This window comes from Mobula hypostoma, chromosome 25 (genome assembly GCF_963921235.1).
Source record: "Mobula hypostoma chromosome 25, sMobHyp1.1, whole genome shotgun sequence".
Lineage (NCBI taxonomy): Eukaryota > Metazoa > Chordata > Chondrichthyes > Myliobatiformes > Myliobatidae > Mobula > Mobula hypostoma.
In genome coordinates this window covers 14,212,151-14,233,282 of record NC_086121.1, presented here as the reverse complement: position 1 = coordinate 14,233,282, position 21,132 = coordinate 14,212,151, and the positions used below count along the sequence as shown (strand labels likewise).

At 42.2% G+C, this 21,132-nt stretch overlaps 1 protein-coding gene across 3 annotated transcripts in view; it reads right to left on the bottom strand.

Moving 5' to 3' along the window:
- The window catches only part of tp73 (tumor protein p73), a 130,966-nt gene that overhangs the window by 69,661 nt on the left and 40,173 nt on the right, over positions 1-21,132 (bottom strand). For all 3 annotated transcript variants that reach the window (XM_063032887.1, XM_063032888.1, XM_063032889.1), the window contains one exon: positions 526-771. In XM_063032887.1, coding sequence (XP_062888957.1) covers positions 526-771 — 246 coding nt within the window. The remainder of the gene's footprint in view (positions 1-525; positions 772-21,132) is intronic.

Genomic DNA, 21,132 nt, shown 5'->3' with positions numbered 1-21,132 from the left:
TGTGCCTGGATTGCAAGCATGTTCAGTCACGTCTTGCTGCAAGACATAATCTTTAAAATATATAAAGGCTGTTAAAAAAAATGGATTCTCTAGACGAGTGTTAAAACCAATTTTCACAATTAAAAGTACTTTGACTTTTCTCGTTGGAGGAAGTGAAAATGTTTCAGTTCGAAAAGTTTGAGAATCTTTCATTCCATTTCATTTCTGGTCAGGATACAGTTCAAAATTATATTTCTGTTGCAAAGACAGATATCTGCTGTCAGGCAATTTAGTTGAGTTGCAGACGAGACACATTAAAAGCAACAATAGTATTTGAACAGCACACTAAGTTTAGAACTTGCACTAACTCAGTAAAACATCAGTTGGACATTTAGGTAAGGAAGAAACAAAGGAAATATTACCAGAAACTGAGACTAAAAACATTCCTTTGATTGTTGCTGGTGTATTAATAAGCACCAGATTCTTTCTATATAATTATTTTACTTAACATTGAATGCTGATTAAAATATGAAAGATCAGACTTACAGTCCAGGTAGCTGATTTTGCAGTACTTGATTGCTGAAAAGTGACTTCAAATAAATGTGGTCCTGGGTAGTCTGTGTTGGAGGGGATAGCCGGAGCAGGCGACATTGTGTCAAACGTAGAGCTTGGTTGCGAGTAGGGAGATGGCGTTGGGACATTCGATGTGTGCTCCGAGTTGTAAGGGCTGGCGGAAGATGCACGGTTGGTGATACTCTGTTCCATGCTGCTGTTTAGCAAATTAAACTGGGACTACAGAGGGAAAGGGGTGGGGATAAGAAGAGAAACAACCAGGTAAGGACTTGCAACATCCACTTATTTTAGACTATTAAGAAAACACACATCAGGCAGCTGTCAGTGCAGTTCGGCTCCTGGAATCCTTTTTTTTTTCTTGTTGCCCCATGTAAAGACTTGCCAAATAATTAATTATAAATATATTCTTGGACAAATATGGAGGTAGAAATATCAGCTTCTAGTTTTATATTTCTTGTTCTTTTTTCTGACTACTCATCTCTGATTTGATGTTTTTTTGGAGTTTTGTTTCTGGCTTCAGATTACTTCTAGCTTCTTGCCAATTGCAGCAGAAATCTGAATTCAGTTTTTTGTATTTAATTCATATAATTCCAGGTAAACACAGCAGCTTGTAAAAATGCATGAAAAAAGAATTGAAAACATCTTTCAAGAAGTATCAGTTCGAATTAATTTTTTAAAAAAGCTCAAGGTGAAAAGTCTTTTGTTAAAAATATCTAAAAGTATCAAATAAGGAAGAAAGTTTTATTATTTATTCAATTAAAAAAAACACTCCCTCGAGCACCTTACTTTTCTCCTTTCTTGATGGTATTAACATGAAAAACTCTTATATCAATAATTGCACTGGGCAACAAAGGTTTTGCTTCCTGAATACTTCTGGGTGTATCTTCTGGACTTTGGGCTGTTTATGAGAATCACCATGAAATTTCCCTATCACGCATCTTTTTTAAAAAATTACCTACATTTGTTATTTCAGTTCATTATTCAAGTCAATTAAAATGTTGCCCACAATGCAAGCTGAAAAGTTTCCTATCTTGTCCAGGCGTGCCTGGGCATGCTTAGGCAGGGCGGATGCTGCATGGCAGGACAGGCTTTAGAAAGGCTATAAAAGAATCGATCTACACATTACGTTTACATGTATAATCGGTTTGTGATCGTGTTGATTCACATGCTCTACGCTCATAGTGTATTGTGTGTAGTCAGTATAATAAAGTATTTTCAGGAGTACTTCTGATAGCAAAATATCTTGCCAATGCTGCAACAGTCATATTTTCTATTATATTTGTGGCATATACAATTAAATCTCAAAGATAGAGCATGACTCCTCTTATTAAGAAAGCTTCTGAGCTCTACTTTGGGTGTAAAATTGGTGAACAAGACAAAACCTGGGCTCCTCTCACAATTGATGCGCAACTTGTGCTGTTGATCTTTGAGCTTGGCTCAGAAGTACTTGGAAGTCAATGCTGTTCTCTGTGCTGATGATGTGGCAAGAGCAGAAGGATCAAGTGACAGACTGTTATTTCTGTCTGACTACTGAGCCTGGTTTCTCTGCTCAAAACAAGAAATCCATTCAATGTCCCAATCTCCCTTCAGTCATGAGACCTGTGCCACATTACAATTATTACTATCTGCCATCTCCATTAAAACAGCCATTCCTTGTGATCAGTACAGGGGCAGCACTTCAGCAAGCTATTTTTCCAAGCTAGTGCATCATCATTGAAATCAGTTTGACTTCTGCATACTGCATATCAGCCAGGAGAGTTTATAAGAGCAGGAATCGTCTTTCTGATCAAACAGTGCTGAAGCCAATGATGGCAACAGAGCTATTGTATAGAATCTAAAGTAATACACACAAAATGCTGGAGGAACTTGACAGGTTTGGCAGCATCGATGGAAATGAACAGTCGATGTTTTGGGCTGAGACCCTTCTTCAAGACTGAAAAGTGGGAAGACACCAGAATAAAAAGGTGGGGAGAGGGGAAGGAGGATAGCTACAAGGTGATTAGTGAAGCCAGGTAGGTGGGAAAGGTAAAGGGCAGGAGAGGCAGGAATCTGATAGGAGAGTGGAGAATAAGAGAAAGGGAAGGAGGAGGGGACCCAGGAAGAGGTGACAGGCAGGTGGAAAAGGTAAAAGGAAGAGTAGGGAATAAGAGAAGAGGGGAGGGTGAGGGAGTTTATTTTACTGGAAGAAAAAAAATATCAATATTCGTGCCATTAGGTTGGAGGCTACCCAGATGGAATATGAGGTGTTGCTCCTCCACCCTGAGGGTGGCCTTATTGTGACACAAGGGGAGGTCATGGACTGACAGAATTTAAATCCAGTCTTTTTTATAGCTCCACATTATTTAGTTCATTGACCATTACTGACAACTCAGTATCACTGCATCTAAACTCCCTCCAGGATAGAGAATAACACAGCACCCATGGAGATCATTAAAAAGGGCACAAGAAGGGGGGGCTATCTTGGACTTAGGTTTCTCCTGTCATTCAAAGTGATTATCCCTGATCTGTCTTGGGCCTTGTTTCCTCTTCTGTGCTACTTTCCCAATATGTCCCGAAGACCATCAGACATAGGAGCAGAAGTAGGCCATTTGGCCTAATGAGTCTGCTCTACAATCCCATCATGGCTGATTTATTTTCCCTTTGAACCTCATTCTCCTGCCCTCTCCCTGTAACCTTTGATGCCCCTAGTAATCAAGAAACTATCAACACAATTCCCAAATCTTTGAAAAATTTATCTACTTCCTTTGACAGTGTTGAAGTGTGCAATTTTGCCTTGGGACATTTGAGTGGCAGAGAATGCCTCAGGTCACTCATTGGTGAAGAGGCTTCACTACTTTGAGGTAATGGTGTTATTTAAAGTTGGTTGAGGTGTTTCAGATGAGGGGTGCCTCAAAGCAGAGAAACATTGCTTTTTAGGGGCACCTGATACATCTCTGCAACGCTGGATAACTACTTTGTGGTGTGTTTATTTTTTTTGTATTTGCCAGTCCTTTACCAAAATTGTTGTTTTAAAAATTCAATACTGCACCTGAAACTACAAAATAATAAAATTGCTCCATCCAAGTGAATTAAAATTTTAGCCAGTCATGAACAGGCAGTGATTGTATCATCGGAAGAGTGAATTGCTGGTCTCCGCTCTCGTTGTTGCAGGAGGGATCTATCTCTCCCTCGCTGGGAGAGCGATCCTGTCTGAAATACTGAAGAGCTGGTTTGCAGACTGTAGGTTTGACAGATTCTGGATCAAGGACTCCTTGGGGCTTATGCTGTTGCTTGCATTGTTGGGGGGGGGGGCGTTGGTCAGTGCTTCTGCTGGTGTGGGTGTGGAGGGAGAGGATCAATGCTTTTACAGTTGCTTGTGCAAAGGGAGGGGGTTGGGGGTCTCCGGGCCTTCTAAGTTTCTGTCATTCATTCTATGGCGTTTCTTGTTTTGTGGATATTCAAGATTCAAGATTGAAAACACTTTATTGTCATTCTAACCGTACATCAGCTCTGCAGGGAGAAATGAGAGCGTTTCTCAGGAGCAGTGCAATCATAACATAACAAACGCAACACTAAATAATAAACATAACAATAAATAGTAAAACACAACAGCCACATGTCAGTTAAAATCAAGTTATGTGTCCAGTGCAAGTTAAAAGTGTCCAAAGCAGAGTCAGGTAGAGCAGCTATTTAACAGTCTGACTGCCTGTGGGAGGAAGCTGTTTAGTAGCCTTGTGGTTTTAGTTTTGATGCTCCTGTAATGTTTGCCTGATGGCAGAAGAACAAACAGTTCATGGAGAGGGTGTGAGGGGTCTTTTATGATGTACCATGTCTTCTGGAGGCATTGACTCTAAAAGAGGTCTTGGACAGAAGGTAGGGAGACCCCAATAACCTTTTCTGCTCCCCTAACCACCCTCTGCAAGGCTTTTTTGTCGACAGCACTGCAGCTGGAGTACCAGGTTGTGATGCAAAAGTCCAGTACACTCTCAACCACGCCTCTGTAGAATGCAGTTAAGATGTTAGTGGGGAGTGATGCTTGTTTAAGCTTCCTCAGAAAGTGCAATCTCTGCCAGGCCCGTTTCACAATCCCAGTGGTATTCCTGGACAAGAGTATCTGTCAAGAGTACATATTTCAGGTTGTGCACTGTATACCGTGGTAAACCATATATATGTTGTAACTGGGTTAACTGTCCGGACACGCCTCTCTGCTGACTGCCCCTGTGGCTCCTCCCACAGATTCCTATATAAAGGTGTTTCGCCTTGCCCCTCCCCCTCAGTCCGGGGGCAGACACTCACCATGGAGGTCGTATTGTACAGCATTGCGGACTCATAATATGGCCGGTAAGTCAGAGGGTCACCATGGCTTCCGGGTCGCATACAACAGACATCCGGGGGGGGGGGGGGGGTTGTGTAGCGACACTAGTGATGCAGGGCACAGAATATCGAGACTTTACGTTACTGGTTATGCCTCAACTGTGTGCCCCTGTGCTATTGGGGCTCGACTTCCAGAGCCACCTGAAAAGCGTGACAATGAAGTATGATGGGCCCCTCCCACCAATTACTGTCATAAATCCCCAGTTTTATAGGGATACGTCACATACTCCGCGACTGACCACACACACACACACACCGACCCGCGCATCCCACCCAACACCATGCCAACTGCCGCACTACCGACGCCACTTGCGGCCTCTCCACCCTCAGGATCCCTCCCTCACAGCTGTTCGCCAACCTGACCCCCGACTGTAAACCTGTGGCAACTAAAAGCAGGAGGTACAGCGCGGGGCACAGAGCTTTCATTAAGTCGGAGGTGCAGCGGCTGCTCAGGGAGGGGGTCATTGAGGCAAGCACAAGTCCTTGGAGGGCGCAAGTGGTCGTTGTTCGGAACAGGGAGAAGAATAGGATGGTCGTGGACTATAGCCAGACCATCAATAGGTTCACGCAGCTCGACGTGTACCCTCTACCCCGCGTCGCGGATATGGTCAATCAGATAGCACAGTACAAGGTGTACTCGACCATAGACCTAAAATCCACTTACCATCAGCTCCCCATCCGCAGGGAGGACCGCCCTTACACCGTCTTCGAGGCGGACAGCAGGCTTTATCAATTCCTGCGCGTCCTCTTCGGTGTCACGAATGGTGTATCTGTCTTCCAGAGGGCAATGGACCGGATGGTGGACCAGTGCCAACTGAAGGCCACGTTCCCATATCTGGATAACATCACCATCTGCGATCACGACCGGCAGGATCACGAGAACAACCTCCAAAAATTTCTCCAAGTGGCCAAAGCTCTCAACCTCACCTATAACAAGGACAAGTGTGTATTCGGGACCACCCGACTTGCTATCCTTGGGTGTGTCGTGGAGAATGGAGTCATTGGCCCTGACCCCGACCGTATGCGCCCCCTGTTGGAACTCCCTCTTCCCAACACCCTCAGAGCACTCAAAAGGTGCCTGGGCTTCTTTTCATATTACGCCCAATGGGTCTCTAACTACGCAGACAAGGCCCGCCCCCTGGTCAAGTCCACCACATTCCCCCTCTCTGCCGAGGCACACGCGACTTTCAGCTGCATAAAAGGGGACATTGCCAAAGCAGCAATGCATGCGGTGGATGAGTCCATTCCCTTCCAAGTGGAGAGTGACGCCTCCGACTTTGCACTGGCTGCTACCCTCAACCAGGCAGGAAGACCGGTGGCGTTCTTCTCCTGTACTCATCAAGGCCCTGAACTTTGGCACTCCACAGTGGAGAAAGAGGCCCAGGCCATAGTGGAAGCTATTAGGCACTGGAGGCACTACCTCGCCGGCAAAAGATTCACCCTGCTAACTGACCAGCGCTTAGTCGCATTCATGTTTAATAACCAACAGCAGGGCAAAATCAAAAAACGATAAAATTCTGAGGTGGAGAATCGAACTCTTCACCTACAACTAAGACATCAGGTACAGGCCTGGGAAGCTCAATGAGCCCTCCGATGCCCTATCCCGGGGAATGTGCGCCAGCGCGCAGATCGACCGGCTATATGCCCTACACGTAGATCTTTGCCAACCGGGGGTCACCCAGCTTTTCCACTTCATGAAAGCCCGGAACCTGCCTGATTCCCTTGAGGAGATCAGGACGATGACCAGGGACTGCCAAGACTGCGCAGGGTGCAAACCGCACTTCTACCGACCCGAAAAGGCACAACTCATCAAGGCCACCCGCCCCTTTGAGCAACTGAGTGTTGACTTTAACGGCCCCCTTCCCTCCACCGACCGCAATGTGTACTTTCTTAACTTTATTGACGAGTACTCGGAGTTCCCCTTCGCCATCCCCTACCCCGACACCACTACCATGTCAGTTATAAAAGCCCTGCGCAAGCTCTTCGGATACCCATGGTATATCCACAGTGACAGAGGGTCCTCGTTTATGAGTGACGAGCTGCGCCAATACCTACTAGCTAGGGGAATTGCAACTAGTAGGATCACGAGCTATAATCCCCGGGGGAATGGACAGGTGGAGAAGGAGAATGCCACGGTGTGGAAAGCCACACTCTTAGCCCTCAGGTCAAAGAGACTGCCAGTCTCTTGCTGGCCGAAGGTCCTTCCCGAGGCACTCCACTCCATCCGCTCCCTGTTATGCACGTCCACCAATGCCACCCCTCATGAGTGGCTCTTTTCATTTCCCAGAAAGTCGACCACTGGGACCACCCTACCAACTTGACTGACGTCCCCGGGGCCAGTGCTGCTCCAGAAACATGCGAGGAGCAATAAATACTCCCCGATGGTCGAGAGGGTTCACTTACTCCATGCGAACCCTTAGTATGCCTATGTGGTTTTACCTGATGGGCAGGAGGACACTGTCTCCATCCGCAACCTGGCGCCCGCAGGAGCACCGGGCCCCTACCCTGAACACTCCGTGGTGACTATTGACCCCGTACCCACTGATGTATGTACCCACGAGACACCGCACACTCCAAGCCCTACACAGACACCACACGACACTCCCATACCGGGCGCGACGCACACGCATGAAGGATTAACAATGCCTAACGTGCTGGCACCTCAAGTCAGGCCGGAGCCAGCACAACCGCCGTTGCTGATGCAATCACCACCGGTGCTACGTAGATCACAGCGACGGACTCGACCACCTGATAGACTTGACCTGTAAATATACTTGTTGTAAATATTGTCAGTCACTTCACCCCACGGGACTCTTTTTAAAAAAAGGAGGGGTGAATGTGGTAAACCATATATATGTTGTAACTGGGTTAACTAGACATGCCCCTCTGCTGACTGCCCCTGTGGCTCCTCCCACAGATTCCTGTATGAAGGTGTTTTGCCTTGCCCCTCCCCCTCAGTCCAGGGGCAGACACTCACCGTGGAGGTCGTATTGTACAGTGAATAAAAGCCTTTCGGTATTTTACCTAACCTCAGTCTTTTGGAGTTATTGAAGGTGCTTCATATACATACTGATATTAAATGAACCTTAGAACATTTATGGGCACTAGTTCCCACCCAAAATAGGGAATATTAGCAACTTGCTATGTCATGACAGTAATGGGGATCAGAGTACACACGTGTCCCTCAACTATCAGATAGAAATGATGAACTAGTGAAGAGGGCAACAAGTCAGATTTCTGTGCTCCATTTCAACACAATGCTGCAATGCAATCAGTATGGCAATAATGTCACAGTATCTCATGGTAGCTTTACAGTATCAGTGACCCGAGTTCAATACCCACCACCATCTGGAAGGAATTGTATGTTCTCTCCATGACGGTGTGAGTTTCCTCTGGGTGCTCCAGTTTCCTCCCACAGTCCAAAGTTGTATTTATTGGGAGGTAAATTGTCCTGTGATTGGTCTAGGGTTAAATTGGGTGGTGCAGCTTGAAGTGTTGGAAGAACCTACTCCGTGCTATATCTCAATAAAGAAAGAAACAAATAATTCCAAAATATGAGTAGAAGTTCTGTGACCACACAATTTCTACAGACTCAGCTGTTTACCTTAACAACTACATCTTAGTAGCTAATATGGGTGGTGTGACAAGTGGCTGAAGGACCACAAGAGTACTGGAGTAGGACCAATTGGATTATTCTAAGGCACAATGTGTAAAGTACTTCATTTACGTTATATAATTCTATTGCTGGATTCTCAAAGTGGGCATGCCATCTTGTACTCTTTATTGCACAGAACCTATGGGAAGTGTTCAAGTAGCACACTTAGCGATTATATGTTTTCAGCTGCATTTGTGAGTCGGATTGAGCCCTACAGAAAAGCTTTAGAGTCAGACTGATGAGACTGTGCTTGAAGCAGAATTCAGAAGTCAGTGGGAAGCCTCCCCTAATGACTACGTGTATTGGTAATGTGAGACAAACAGCTGTGACTTGCAGATAAAACACACATAAACATACGAGTTGTGATTCACACTCACAGGTACATCATTTATAAATGGAAGCCTGTTTAGGAGTGTTGCCTTTCTGCTCTTTTACAGACCAAAGTTCAGGATACATAGAATTTACAGTAAAGAAACGTAGGCTTTACTCATGAGCTGGTTTTTGGGTTCTTCATGAGGTATCTAAAACTTTGACACACCTCTATAGATGTGTAGCGGAGGGTATATTGACTGGCTGCATCACAGCCTGCTCTGGAAACATCAATGCCCTGGAACAGAAAATCCTACGAAAGTAGTGGCCAAGTCCATAATAGGTAAAGCCCTCCCCACCATTGAGCACATCTACATGCACGAAGCGTTGTTGCAGAAAAGCATCATCCATCATCAGGAACCCTCCACCACCCAGGACATGCTCTCTTCTCGCTGCTGCCATCAGGAAGGAGGTACAGGAGCCTCAGGACTCTCACCACCAGGTGCAGGAACAGTTATTACCCCTCATCAGGCTGTAGAACCAAAGGGGATAATTCCACTCAGCTTCGCTTGCCCCATCATTGAAATGTTCCCTCAACCTATGGACTCACCTTCATGGACTATTCATTGTGTTCTCAATATTTATTATTATTATTTCTTTCTTTTTGTATTTGCATAGTTTGCTGTCTTTTGAACACTGGTTGAATGCCCAAGTTGGTGTGATCTTTCATTGATTCTATTCTGGATTTATAGAAAATAAATCTCTTGGTTGTATACGGTGACATACAGTATATGTACTTTGATAATAAATTTACTTTGAACTCTTCTCACCCTCAGTTACTTTGTCAAAATATCATTCTATTCTACATCATGCATTTTACTAACTTCTCTTTAAGTGGTTGAATACCACTTTCGTCAAACATTACATGTAAAATGTGAGTTGCACTTTCTTACCAATCTGATTAAAGAATGATTTGGCCTTTATTTGTTTGGTTTTAACCTATTAAACATGTTAGAACCCTTGAGACTGATTTGAAAAAAAAGTCCAAAACAAAACAATGACAACAAGAAATATTAACAATGCAGTATTTATATTTGCATCCAGGGTGCTCATGAGGTTTTCAAAGTATACATACAGAACAGTGTGAGATGCACTCAGTGCTACCAGATGGTGGTGAAGAGTCAATGTGAAAGTAAGTCAAAGTAAATTTATTATCGTTTAAGTACGTATACGTCACCATGTACCACCTTTAGATTGACTATCTTGCAGGCATTTAGAGGAAAATGGATACAATAGAATTTATGAAATACTATGCATAAATAATAACTGACAAACAACCAATGTACAAAGGAAGAAAAACAGTGCTAAATAAATAAATATGGGCACACATACTGACAACATGAGTTGTAGTAGTCCTTGAAAGCGAGTCTGTAGGTTGTGGAATCAGTTCAGATTTGAGTTGAATGAAGTTATCTACACTGGTTCAGAAGCCTGATAGTTATGGAGTACTAACTGTTCCTGAACCTGGGGATGTGGGACCCAAGGCTCCTGTACCCTGTCACCTAATGGTATTAGCAAGAAGACAGCATGTCCTGGATGGTGGTAGTCTTTGATGATGGATGCTGCTTTCTTGTGGCAGTGCTCCATGTAAATGTGCTCAATGGTGGGGAGGACTTTGCATGTGATGTACTGGGCCGTACCCACCACTTTCTGTAGCCTTTTCTATTTCTGGGCATTGGTGTTTCCACACCAGGCTGTGATGCAACCAGTTAGGATACTCCCCACCGTGCATCTAAGGAAGTTTGTCAAACAAATGGAAGAATGGAGTGTGGCAGAAACTGTGCAAAAAAAAAACCCAACAGGTATGTGATGATGAGAGTGAGGACTCAGTGTTGACTCTGCAAGATTTTTCTTCTGAGACAAGGTAACCTAGCAGAAACTGATTCCAGCATGTAAACAAGTAGACAGCAACCTCAGTGACTGAAAACCAATCAAATGTTTGTGACTTATGTGATACTTTGGTGCTAAACTTATTCTTCTAGCAGGTTGCTAAGGAAACTTGCTTCAGTTGTTGTGAATGGCTATTTATGCCCCCTATAGTTTTTTATATCTCTGTCAAATCTCCCCTCAATCTTTTATGTTCCAAGGAATAAAGTCCTAACCTATTCAATCTTTCCTTGTATCTCAGGTCTTCCAATCCTGGCAATATCCTTGTAAATTTTCTCTGTACTCTTTCAACCTTATTTACATCTTTCCTGTTGGTAGGTGACCAAAACTGTACACAATCTCCTAATTGGACCTTGCTGATGTCTTATACAACTTCAACATAACATCCCATCTCCTGTATTCAATACTTTGATCTATGAAGCCCAGTCTGCCAAAAGCTTTTTTTATGACCATCTCTACCTGTGCCACCACTTTCAATGAATTATGGATTCGCATTCCCAGATCACTTTGTTCTACCACACTCCTCAGTGCCCTACCGTTCACTGTGTAAGACCTACCCTGGCTGGTCCTACCAAAGTGCAAAACTTGTCTGTATTAAATGCCATCTGCTATTTTTCAGCCCATTTTCCCTCCTTAGCTTCCTCACTGTCCACCACACCCCCAATCTTGGTGTCATCCATGGATGTCAGACTAGAGTGCTGTACTAGAGGGACTTTAGGACCAGCTTGTTTCATGGAATCTTGGCTAATCTATTCCATTTCGGATGCACTGATTCAGATTGATGGGTTCACAATGCAACATCAAGATAGGATTGTTGAGTTTTTCCAAAGGCAGAGGAGCTGGAGTGTGCTTTATGATCAATTCCTTGTGCTGATTCTGTCCCAGTCCTGTTCACCTGACTTGGATCAAATTTCATCCTTCTTATCTGCCAAAGGAAATTTCAGCCAACATCTTGTTGTAGTGCTCATCCCACCTCAGGCCAGTGATGCAGGCTCTAGGCAAACTGAGTGATGTAATCAACAGGGATGAAACAGCACATCCGGATGCCTTCCCCATCATTATTGGGGGACTTTAATCAGGTCAGATTGAAAAAGTCTTGAAATAATTATTACCAACAAATCGCTTATGGTACCAGAGAAAGCAACACAATGGACCCCTGTTACACCACCATCAAGCACTTACCATGCTATGCCACACCAACAGTTTGGAAAGTCCGATCACCTGGCTGTACTTCTACTCCCCAAGTATAGGCAGCGACTGAAGACTGCAGCACCAGTAGTGTGGACCAAGAAGATATGGACAAGGGAGGTGCAGGAGCACTTACGGGCCTGCTTTGAATGGCTGGACTGGTCTGTACTCAGAGATTCTTCTTTGAATCTGAATGAGTATGCCACGGCTATCACTAACTTCATTAAAACCTGTGTGGATGAGTGTGTGCCTTCAAGAACTTACTGTACATGCCCAAATCAAAAAGCTGTGGATGAACCAGGAGGTTCAAAGCCTGCTGAAAGCTAGATCTGTGCTTTTCAAGTCTAGTGACCCAGGTCTATACAAGAAAACCAGGTATGACTTATGGAGAGCTATTTCAAGAGCAAAGGAACAATTCTGAATGAGGTTGGAGGCAAAATCAGAAGCATGTCAACTCTGGCAGGGTTTGCAGGCCGTTACTTCCTACAAAGTGAACCCTAACACCATGAGTGGCAGTGAAGTCTCACTCCTAGACAAGCTCAAAGCCTATTATGCTCGCTTTGAAAGGGAGAATAAAACTACAGCTACGTGGTTCCCTGCAGCACCCGGTGACCCTGTGATCGCTGTCTCAGAGGCCAACGTCAGGCTGTCTTTCAAGAGGGTTACAGGCTCCTATGGAGTACCTGGTAGGACTTTGAAAACCTGTGCCAACCAACTGGCGGAGGTTCAATGACATTTTCAATATTTCCTTGCTACAGTCAGAAGTTCCCACCTACTTCAAAAGGGCAACCATTATACCAGCACCCAAGAAGAACAGGGTGAGCTGCTTTAATAACTATCGCCCAGTAGCACTTACACCTATGGTGATGAACTGCTTTGACATGTTGGTTATGGCTAGAATTAACTCCTGTCTCAGCAAGGACATGGACCCACTGCAATTTGCCTATCGCCACAGTAGGTATACGTGGACATGATCTCATTGGCTCTTCACCGTGCCTTGGATCACCTAGACAATACAGATACCTAATTGTTGTATTCAACATCAGGAAGACCAAAGAACTGATTGTGGACTTCAGAAAGGGTAAGATGAGGGAAGACACACTAGTTATCATAGAGTGATCAGAAGTGGAAAGAGTGAGCAATTTCAAGTTCCAGATGCACTGTGGAGGGCAGGACAGTATCCTAACTGGCTGCATCACCCTTTGGTATGCGGGAGGTGCGGGGTGGGGGCTACTGTACAGGATTGAAGTAAGCTGCAGAAAGCTGTAAACTTAGTCAGCTCCAACATGAGCACTCGTCTGCGTAGTATCCAGGACACCTTCTAGGAGTGATGTCTCAAAAGGGCAGCGTTCAACATTTAAGGACACCCCGACACCCAGGTTATGCCTTGTTCTCATTGCTACCATCAGGAAGGAGCTACAGAAGCATAAAGGCACATACTCAATGATTCAGGACAGTTTCTTCCCCTCTGCCATCTGATTCCTGAGTGGACATTGAACCCATGAACACTATATCATTTCTTTTTTATTTCTATATTTGCAGTACTTATTTAATTTAACTGCAGCATGTTATATACTTACTGCAATTCACAGCTTTTTCTCTATTATTATGTATTGCATTGTACTGCTGCCGCAAAGCAAATTTTGCGACATTTGCCAGTGATATTAACCCTGATTCTGATTCCAAAATTTGCTAATCCAGTTAACTACATTATCATCCAGATCATTGATATAGATCACAAGCAACAGCGGACCCAACACCGAACTCTGCAGTAGTCTACTAGTCACAGGCCTCCAGTTAGAGAGGTAACCATCTACTACCACCTTCTGGCTTCCCCACAAAGCCAACGTCAAATCCAATTTACTATCTCATCTTGAATGCCCAGTGACTGAATCTTCTTGATCAACCTCCCATGAGTGATCTTGTTCACAGCCTTACTTAATTCTATGTAGATAACATCCACAGTATTGCTTCATCCACTTTCCCGGTCACTTCCTTGAAAAACTCTGTAAGATTGGTTAGACAAAGCCTACCATGCATAAAACCATGCTGACTATCCCTAATCAGTCCATGTCTATCCAAATACTCATCTTTTCAGTCTCTTAGAATATCTTCCAATAACCTTCCCACAACTGATGTCAGAATCAGTGGCTATAATTTCCTGGTTTATTTTTAGAGCCTTTTTTAAACAGTGGAACAACATTAGCTATCCTCCAATCCTCTGATACCTTACCTGCCGCTAAGGATGATTTAAATATCTCTGCTTGGGTCCCTGCAATTTCTGCACTTGTCTCCCATAGGGTCCAAGGGAACACTTTGTCAGGCCCTGGGGATTTATCCACCCTAATTTGCCTCAGGACAGGAAACACCTTCTCCTTTGAAATCTGTATAGGGACCACGACCTCACCGTTGCTTTGCCTTACTTCTATAGGCACTGTATCCATCTCTTGAGGAAATACAGATCCAAAAATTCTGTTTAAGATCTCCCCCATCTCTTTCAGCTCTGTGCATGGATTACCATTCTGATCTTCCAAAGGACCAATTTTGTCCCTTGCAATCCTTTTGCTCTTAACATATCTGTAAAATTCCTTCAGATTCTCCTCCACCTTGTCTGCTAGGGCAACCTCATGCCTTCTTTCAGCCCTCCTGATTTCTTTCTTAAATGTTCTCCTGAATTTCTTATACTCCATAAACACCCAATTTGTTTCTACCTATCTACAACAGCTATGCACCTCCTTATTTTTTCCTTAATCAGGTCTCAATAGTTCTTGAAAACCAAGGTTCCCTAAACCTGTTATCTTTACCTTTTATTCTGACAGGCACATACAAGCTTTGTACTCTCAAAATTTCACTTTTGAAGGCCTCTCACTTACCAAGTACACCTTTGCTAGAAAACAGCCTGTCCCAATCCACACTAGCCAGATCCTTTCCAATATCATCAAATTTGGCCTTTCTCTAATTTAGAATCTCAACCTGCAGACCAGACCTATCAATTCCAATATTTACTTTAAACCAATGGCATTATGATCACTAGATGCAAAGTGTTCCCCTACACAAACTTCTATCACCTGCCCTGTCTTATTCTCTAAGAGGGGATAAAGTATCGCATACTCTATTGTTGAAGCTTCTAGTACTGATTAAGGAAGCTTTCCTGAACACAGACTCAGTCCCATATTTTACAAGATGGGAGTCCCAGTCAATATGTGTAAAGTTAAAATCACCTACAATAACAACCTTATGTTTCTTGCAACAGGTTAAGTCAGGGTAAGCAGGTTTTAATTCACAGCTTCACTAACTATCTTTATTAACTCACATCAAGTCATGACATTGTTGATATTTTGAATTGATTATGCTCATAGAGGTTGAAAGCTGCATTCCGTCAACAGCAGTTCTATTAGTAACCAAAATTAGTAATTTTTGCCAAATGCTAATTTAAAAACATATAGAAATTAACTTGTCGAAATGCAACCAAAATTAAGCTGAAAAATCCAAGCCTTAAGAATGTCAAATTAGAATTTATTTAACACTTTCCCTGTTTCCTTAAGCATGTGCCAAACACATTGTAACCAGTGAAAGTAACCAGATCTCTTCATTTTCAGAAACGTATTGTTGAGGGATAAATATTGGATAGATGTCAACCACTGAATGTTTTAAGTCTAGCTGAAGTGGCAGGTAGTCACAGCTCACTTGAAAGGTTGCACCTCAGATGGTGCAATGCACCCTCTGTATTGCACTGGGCATCAGCCCAGATGGTTGCTCTTACATTCCTTGAATGCAATTTGAATTGAGAATCTTCAAACTGAGAATGAAATGTGCTAACAGTTGGGCTATACTGCTGACAGCAAAGAGGTCTCACTCAATTTTTTTAATATAAGACCTTGTAAGTAAACATCTTATCTTTATGCCTGTTCACTTTAGCCCTCCCATATATAATCTTGAAGATCCTAGGAGTCAGGTCCCGGTCTTCACTATGCTCTTCAGTGTCTGTTAGTCAGGTCTGATAATTGTCCTCTTAATTTTGGTATCATGCTTGTAAGCTGATTTTGCATGAATTTGTTTCTAATATGTCAACTATGACAGTGCACAGCACACTAGCAACGAAGCTAACCAACTGGTATGGTGAACTCTGCATCTCTGTTCACTATCATAATTTACAATTGGAGTTGAATGTAATTGGCCAGTGAGAAGAGCACAGCAATTACTAATGGTAAAATACAAAGTATTTACTTGGTGGAAGTTCAGTTGTCTGAAGAGAACAAGGATTACAAGTAACTATTGTTTTAATACCAGGGAATATAGTATGACTTAGAATGCAAATAATATTCTCAAACAACTAAATTTCATCACTGCCTTTGAGCTAAAGTAAATTTTTTTTTATATATGTGCTGCAACAGGAACCCAGGTGTGAAAAAGTCCTGTGCTTTTAGGTGATGTAAATGACAGGTCACAGTGGGAATGCAAAAAGAAGATAAAAAATTGGTGAAAAATATAATGTAATGAACAATTTCACTTCAGCTTAAAATGGTTGATTTATTTGTCTTAAAATGCTTAAATTGTTCTGTGATTAGGCTTGGATTAAATTGGGGATTGCTGGGCAGCGTGGCTCGAAGGGCCGGAAGGGCCTATTCCGAACTGTATCTCAATAAATAAATAATCGGCCAAGATACTCGAGTGAAGTACTCCACTGTTGGAGGTGTCATCTTTGGGCTCAGGGGTTAACCCAATAGCTCATCTGCCTTCTCTGATGGACATAAAGACTCCATCAAAGAACAAATAAAACTGAAACAAATTGATTTCTGAGAATGGGTCACTGACTTGAAATGTTGGCCAGTTTCTTTCTCCACAGATTTAGCTTATCCAAGTTCTTCCAGTTTTTCTGTTTTTGTTCCTCATTTTGTTGTATTGAAGAAGAGCAAAACAATTTACCCTAAATCATGAGCTATATTTAATCCCTCAAAATAAAAAATGGTTATTTATCCATTGTAATTCTCTGAATAAACTGGCTCATTTTCTGCACTGCAGCTGTGACTACACTTGACTGTTACATCATTGGCTGTAAAATACTTCAGAAGATCTTGAAATTTGAGAATGATGCTATTTTAAATGCTTCATACATTAATTGTTTCAAATGTGCAATATTCTCCTCTTTCAATGTTCTTCTTTTCCCTTCACCAACAGAAAAAATAGTTAAAATGAGAAAAAGTGTTCACATTTGCATTAAATTAACTGAAATATTAAATCCTTCAAAATTCAGCAGGTTAGGCACATTTGTGGAAAGTGGAACAGGGTTATTTCTTTGTTTGTAGAAACTGCCACATCAGTTAAATTCTTCTAGCATTTTTTGTTTTATTTGGATTAATACTAGTTGGTCAACAGTGTGTTTCCAGCAGTAAAAAAATGAGAGATGCAGTGAGTGGGCAATAACTATGGTTGGATCTTTGCTCCTTGGCCAAGTTATATTTTATGATGGTTATTTTTCCCTTTGCCCTTCTACTTGGGCCCTCTGCCTTTGAGCTAACAGTACTGGCAAACTACACTAGACTGAAGTCACAGAAGAAGCTGAGATGAATTTTCACTGCATAACTTTCACACAAACAACAACACAGACACAGGCACATACATGCACAGGAAAGAGCAATGCAGCTGATGAATACGAACACATTTGGACTACCTGTCTTTCAACATGCCATAAAAAGCAGCAGTTAACAGTGATTTATATCCACCGGTATTTGAAGAGAGGATATTTTATCAATCAGGGCATTGAGTACAAATGTTGGCAAGTCAAGCTGCTGCTGTATAACATTTTGGTTAAGCCATATCTGGAGTATTGTAATCTGTTCTCATCATCACACTGTAGGAAGGATGTGGAGGATCTGGAAAAGGTGAAAATGTTCACCAAGATGATGCCTGGATTGGAGAATATTAGCTACAAGGAGAGGCTGACAACCTTGTATTGTCCTTCCTCCAAGCTGAAATCTCTGGTGCATCGGAGGTTGAGAGGCAACCTGATAGAAGAATATAAAATTTCAGACATAATAGATAGTCGAAGTATTTTCCCTCCAGAGTGGAAATGTCAAATACTAGAGGGCACAGATTTAAGGTGAGATGGTGAAATTTTAAAGGAGATTTGCAAGACAATTATTTTTTAAAAACAGAGTGGATGCTGCCTGGAATATGCTACTGGGAAGGTGGTGGGAGCAGATAAGATAGCAACATTTTAGATTTAAACAGCCACATGAATAGGTGGCAACACACACAAAATGCTGGAGGAACTCGGCAGGCCAGGCAGCATCTTTGAAAAAGAGTTCAGTCAACATTTTGGGCTGAGACCCTTCATCCCAGCCTGAAATGTCGACTGAACTTTTTTTTCCATAGATGCTGCCTGGCCTGCATAGTTCCTCCAGCATCTGCAGATTTTCTCGTGTGCATGAATAGGTGGGATGATGAGATATAGACCATGAGCAGGTAGATAGGATTAGTTCAGACTGGTTTCATGGTTGGCAAAGACACGGTGAGTTGGAGGGCCTGAAATTATGCTACGATCTTTGTTATTCTTTTGATGAAAGGATTCCATATGGGGTCCATGCTTCAATCTTGACCTTCAGAACTTTCTATGAACACAAGTACAACAACTTCTAATTGACTTTTCTCTCCTAATCATTAGAAAAGGGCTAAACTATTGTATTGTTGAGAGAACTGTTCTCATTGTTTTCAATTCAAGAGCCAAGGGAAAGAATGAGGAACAAGAAGTATGGATCTTCTAAGCTATAGATTGTTTATTTGTCCTCTCTGTTCTGCACCTCTGTACCTCTTACGTGATAACCACTCAGGCAGTGAATGTGAATTGAGTCAGTGACTATATTTGCTCCTACATTACGTAGCTGGAAAGACAATTCCTGGGTCAATGGGTAGTTACAATCCGTGTGCTTGAGGAGGAAAGTAATGGCAGGAAAGCTCCAAGGAGATTTATTTTCTAATCCACACTGAAGATATTAAATGTAGCCAAATACTGAGGGAGATGGACCCTGATTTTTGGATGATTTCCAGCTTTTTATCTGTGGTTCAGTTGGGAACACTCGTTTCTGAGGGTTGTGTGTTCAATACTTATTCCTGCAACTTGCAGATATAATATTTGTTGACAGTCTAGTACAGTAATGTCGAAGATAATGTCTTTTAGATAAGAGCCTATTTACATTCTTCAGTGGACATAAAAGATACTATATTATTAATTTGAAAAAGAACCATCTTTTGAATACAGAAACAAATGACAGAATTTGGCCCTAGGATCCTATTTTACCCCATAATGATATCCTAGCTAATGTAATACTTTTAATATTACAGCTTGTCCTGTACATCATTCATTAACAAATTAATGGTCTTCCTACTCTGCTTACAAAGCCAACTATCATTGTTTCACTGGAAAACTTTCATATGCAGCATAGTGAAGAGCTGTGCCACTAACACAGATTACTGTGGAACACCAGAGGTTGCACCTTTTCAGTATGATCTCCTGCCCTATATTTCAACTGTATTGCTTGCTGTACAGTCAAGTCCTGAAGGAAGTCTGCTGTCTAAAGAAAAAAAAAAAAAAAAAAAAAAATCGGTTTCATCAGGCATGACCCACCCTTCACAAATCCATGCTGGCTCTCTCTGATCAGCTGAAAATGTTCCAGAGTCATTAAGTCTTAATTACAAACATTAGTAATTTCCCCTTTATAAATAAACTACAATTTCTTGAGTTCTCTCACTTTCCTGAATTCAAAAGGAATGTAAAGTAAAGGCATCCGTTAGTCTTAAGACCATAAGATATAGGAGCAGAAGTAGGCCATTTGGCCCATCGAGTCTGCTCCGCCATTCAATCATGGCTGATCCAATTCTTCCAGTCATCCCCACTCCCCTGCCTTCTCCCCATACCCTTTGATGCCCTGGATAATCACGAAGCTACCTATTTCTGCCTTAAATGTACCCAATCACTAGGCCTCCACAGCCGCTCAAGGCAACAAATTCCACAGATTTACCACGTTCTGACTGAAGTAATTTCTCCGGAGCTCTGTTCTAAATGCACGTCATTCAATCCATCTTATTCTAGACTCCCCTACTATGTGAAGAAACTTTGCCATATCTAATCTGTTCAGGCCTTTTAACATTCCAAATGTTGCGAGACCATGGATCTGCGCCTGGAAAGTCTTCACTCTCCAGGGCGCAGGCCTGGGAAAGGTTGTATGGAAGACCAGCAGTTTCATGAAGATCAACTCCTTTTAGTGCCATTGCTATTTTTTGACACTATTACTTTGATTATTTTAATTTTGCAGAGTCCCAGTTTCCATTTCATTACTGGTTTTGTTGGGATGCAATTGATAGTGAGCAAATAGCAGAAAGTTAAATACAATTATAATCCCACCATTCTTAGTTTTGAGAGAATGCCCATTGTTTGTGAACACCCATGTTTTCTAAGGGAAATGTAATTTTTTTTGTCTTGATTTAAATATCCCACTTAATTTTTTTCCTATATCCTTTTTGTAGCTTTCATCATCTGTTCCAACACTTTCTTTTGTTCTTTCCTGGATTTTTACTAGTGTTTGTTTTCTTGTACATTTTTTACTTTTGACTTTATGATATCACTTACCTCTTCAGTCATACATAACTGATATTGGTTTGGCACCCAGAGTACTTACCCCTCAGAAATATAAACCAGCTCTGGATCAGAGAACATTCCTTTGTGAACATTATCTAGTGATCATCTATTTTTCAGCAACATATCTAAAAACTTGATTGTTTCATACTTTTCCCCCTTTTACATCATATTGAATGTATTCATTTTATGTTTGCAACTCTAGAAATAATCACACACTGCTAATCATGTAGTCTGCTCCTTTGTCCAGAAACTTGCAGAAACCTACCATATATGAAAGTGGCTATCATCAACTTAATGGAGACAACTCTTATGTATTTGAACGGAATGTATTATTTGAGAGTGTGGTTGAAGCTGGGTTGCTAACAGCATTTCAGTGTCTATATGAGCATTTGAATCACCTGGGCATAGAAGGCTATGAATGAGTTTGACTGAATGACATATTTCTATGCTGTACAATTCTATAACTATGATTTTGCACCCAGAGGCCTCCATG